The sequence below is a fragment of the Rhea americana genome, unplaced genomic scaffold, assembly GCF_003343005.1.
Source record: "Rhea americana isolate MKP2758 unplaced genomic scaffold, rheAme1 scaffold_429, whole genome shotgun sequence".
Lineage (NCBI taxonomy): Eukaryota > Metazoa > Chordata > Aves > Rheiformes > Rheidae > Rhea > Rhea americana.
The window spans coordinates 322,244-324,229 of NW_028186567.1; the positions used below are offsets into that span (position 1 = coordinate 322,244).

At 47.1% G+C, this 1,986-nt stretch overlaps 1 protein-coding gene across 1 annotated transcript in view; it reads right to left on the bottom strand.

Moving 5' to 3' along the window:
* The window catches only part of LOC146589957 (uncharacterized), a 12,814-nt gene extending 12,115 nt beyond the window's left edge, over positions 1-699 (bottom strand). The window contains exon 1 of the mRNA XM_085315367.1: positions 3-699. Coding sequence (XP_085171493.1) covers positions 3-699 — 697 coding nt within the window. The remainder of the gene's footprint in view (positions 1-2) is intronic.
* Positions 700-1,986: the final 1,287 nt, after the last annotated feature.

The following is a 1,986-nucleotide window of genomic DNA, read 5'->3' on the forward strand; positions in this document are numbered from 1 at the left end:
ACCTCCAATGCAGATGGGCCCCTGGCCTTGGTAGCCTGAACTACCTCCTCCACCTCCTCCTCCCACACCACCTCCAGTGTAGATGGGTCCTTGACCCTGTTGGCCTGAACCACCTCCTCCTATACTACCACCTCCAATGCAGATAGGCCCTTGGCCCTGGAGGCCTGAACCACCTCCTCCACCACCACTTCCTCCAGTGCAGATAGATCCCTGACTTTGGCCTGAACTGCCTCCTCCCCCACCTCCTTCAATGCAGATGGGTCCCTGGCTTTGATGGCCTGAACCACCTCCTCCTCCCCCACCTCCTCCAATACAGATGGGTCCCTGGCTTTGATGGTCTGAACCACCGCCTGCTCCTCCTCCTCCAAAGGAAGATGATGTTATGTGGACCTGGTGGCCTGATCCACCACCACCACCTCCTCCTCCTCCTCCTCCACTGCTGCTGCTGATGGATCCTTGGCTCTGGTGKCCTGAACTTCCTCCTCCTCCAAAGGAGGGGGATGATATGTGGGTCTGGTAGATAGCACCACCACTGCTGCTTCCTCCTCCACCATGGCAGGATGATCCTTGGATCTGATAGCCTAGAGATCCTTCTTCCCCGCTGCTATGACAGGATCCTCTTCCGCCACCACTGCCATGGCATCCACCAGACTGCTCTGGGATCCCTTGGCCGTCGCCCTTCTGCTGATGGGAGCCCATCATCACAGGGGTTGGGGAGCCCTCCAAGAGAAAGAAAAAAAGGCTTTACAGCAAACTTGGGGAGAGGAAAGTATGTGTTACTTTGTCCCCTATCTCTTTCCAAAAGCAGAGTAATAGATGAAAACATCTCCTCTCCCCTTTCTGTCTTCCGTCCTTTTCTGATAGCTAATGTAAAAGAGTAGTCTCAGCCTCAGGAATACCTAGCTCTGAAACAGTTACCTGGAACAGACTGGGAAATTTTCATCTCATTCCACAGCCATTGGTCTACTGTCCTGTGGGGCTAGGCTCCCCTGTCCATACATAACTGGTCCTTTTCTTAGGACAGGTGTGGCCATAATCATTCCGTAATCATTCCTTCTTGGAGCAASTTGCCAGAATGGCATACCACAGGAAGAGGTACACAAGGTCTTGGTACACCAGAATTACCCATATCCAAATGTGGGTTTGGAATTTCAAAACGGTTGCAGTGCTTGAGGATAGGTATTGATATTCCATGCTGTACAAGAAAAAGTAAGAACTCTAGTCATCCTTTKTGTAACTATAACTTCATTGTACTTCAAAATCTTCATCCTCAGTTTCAAAAGGGCACAGTGACTGTTTTTATTTCTTACTAAAAAACAGAAGAAAGGGGAAGAGCCAGTGGAAGAGATATTAGTAATGAAAGAACAAGCTGCACAGAACTTCACATCACCAGAATTCTCTAGTTTTCCATTTGCAAGGGCTCAGTGGGTGCCTGTGTCCAAGGTTGAGACCTGTGAAGATGCTGTGGAATTTGCACACATTTTTGACATTTAACCCCTACCACAGCCTGCATCCTTCTGTGCTAGCAGTAGTAATTTACATTCCTCTGGCAGGCAATGACAACTCTACAAATGAAAAGGGTGTTCAGGTCAGCATTCTGAGGTCTCCAGACATGCTAGAGGTGAAGCTGGTTCTTCCAAGGAAAAAGGTGATCAGAAGAGTCTTCTTTTAAATTTAAGTGAAAGGCTGCAAAATAGGAATAAAACTCCATTCCATATTTCAGTTCTTTTGTTTCCCACTCTTTTCTAGGTACCTGCAAAAACACTTTCCTGTCCCTTTTAAATTTATATTCCAGAAATGTTTAGGATTTTCCTGTAYAGAGTAGTGCCACATGGTGCTGAACCCAGACATACACAGCTAAACAAAGGGACTCCAAARACCATGTTTTCTATGTCTGAGCTCTCCCTCTTTTCCATATGATTAAGAAATCCCACATACTGAATCATTAGGTAAAAATCCGACTGTAAAGGAAGAAAAAAATTTGTA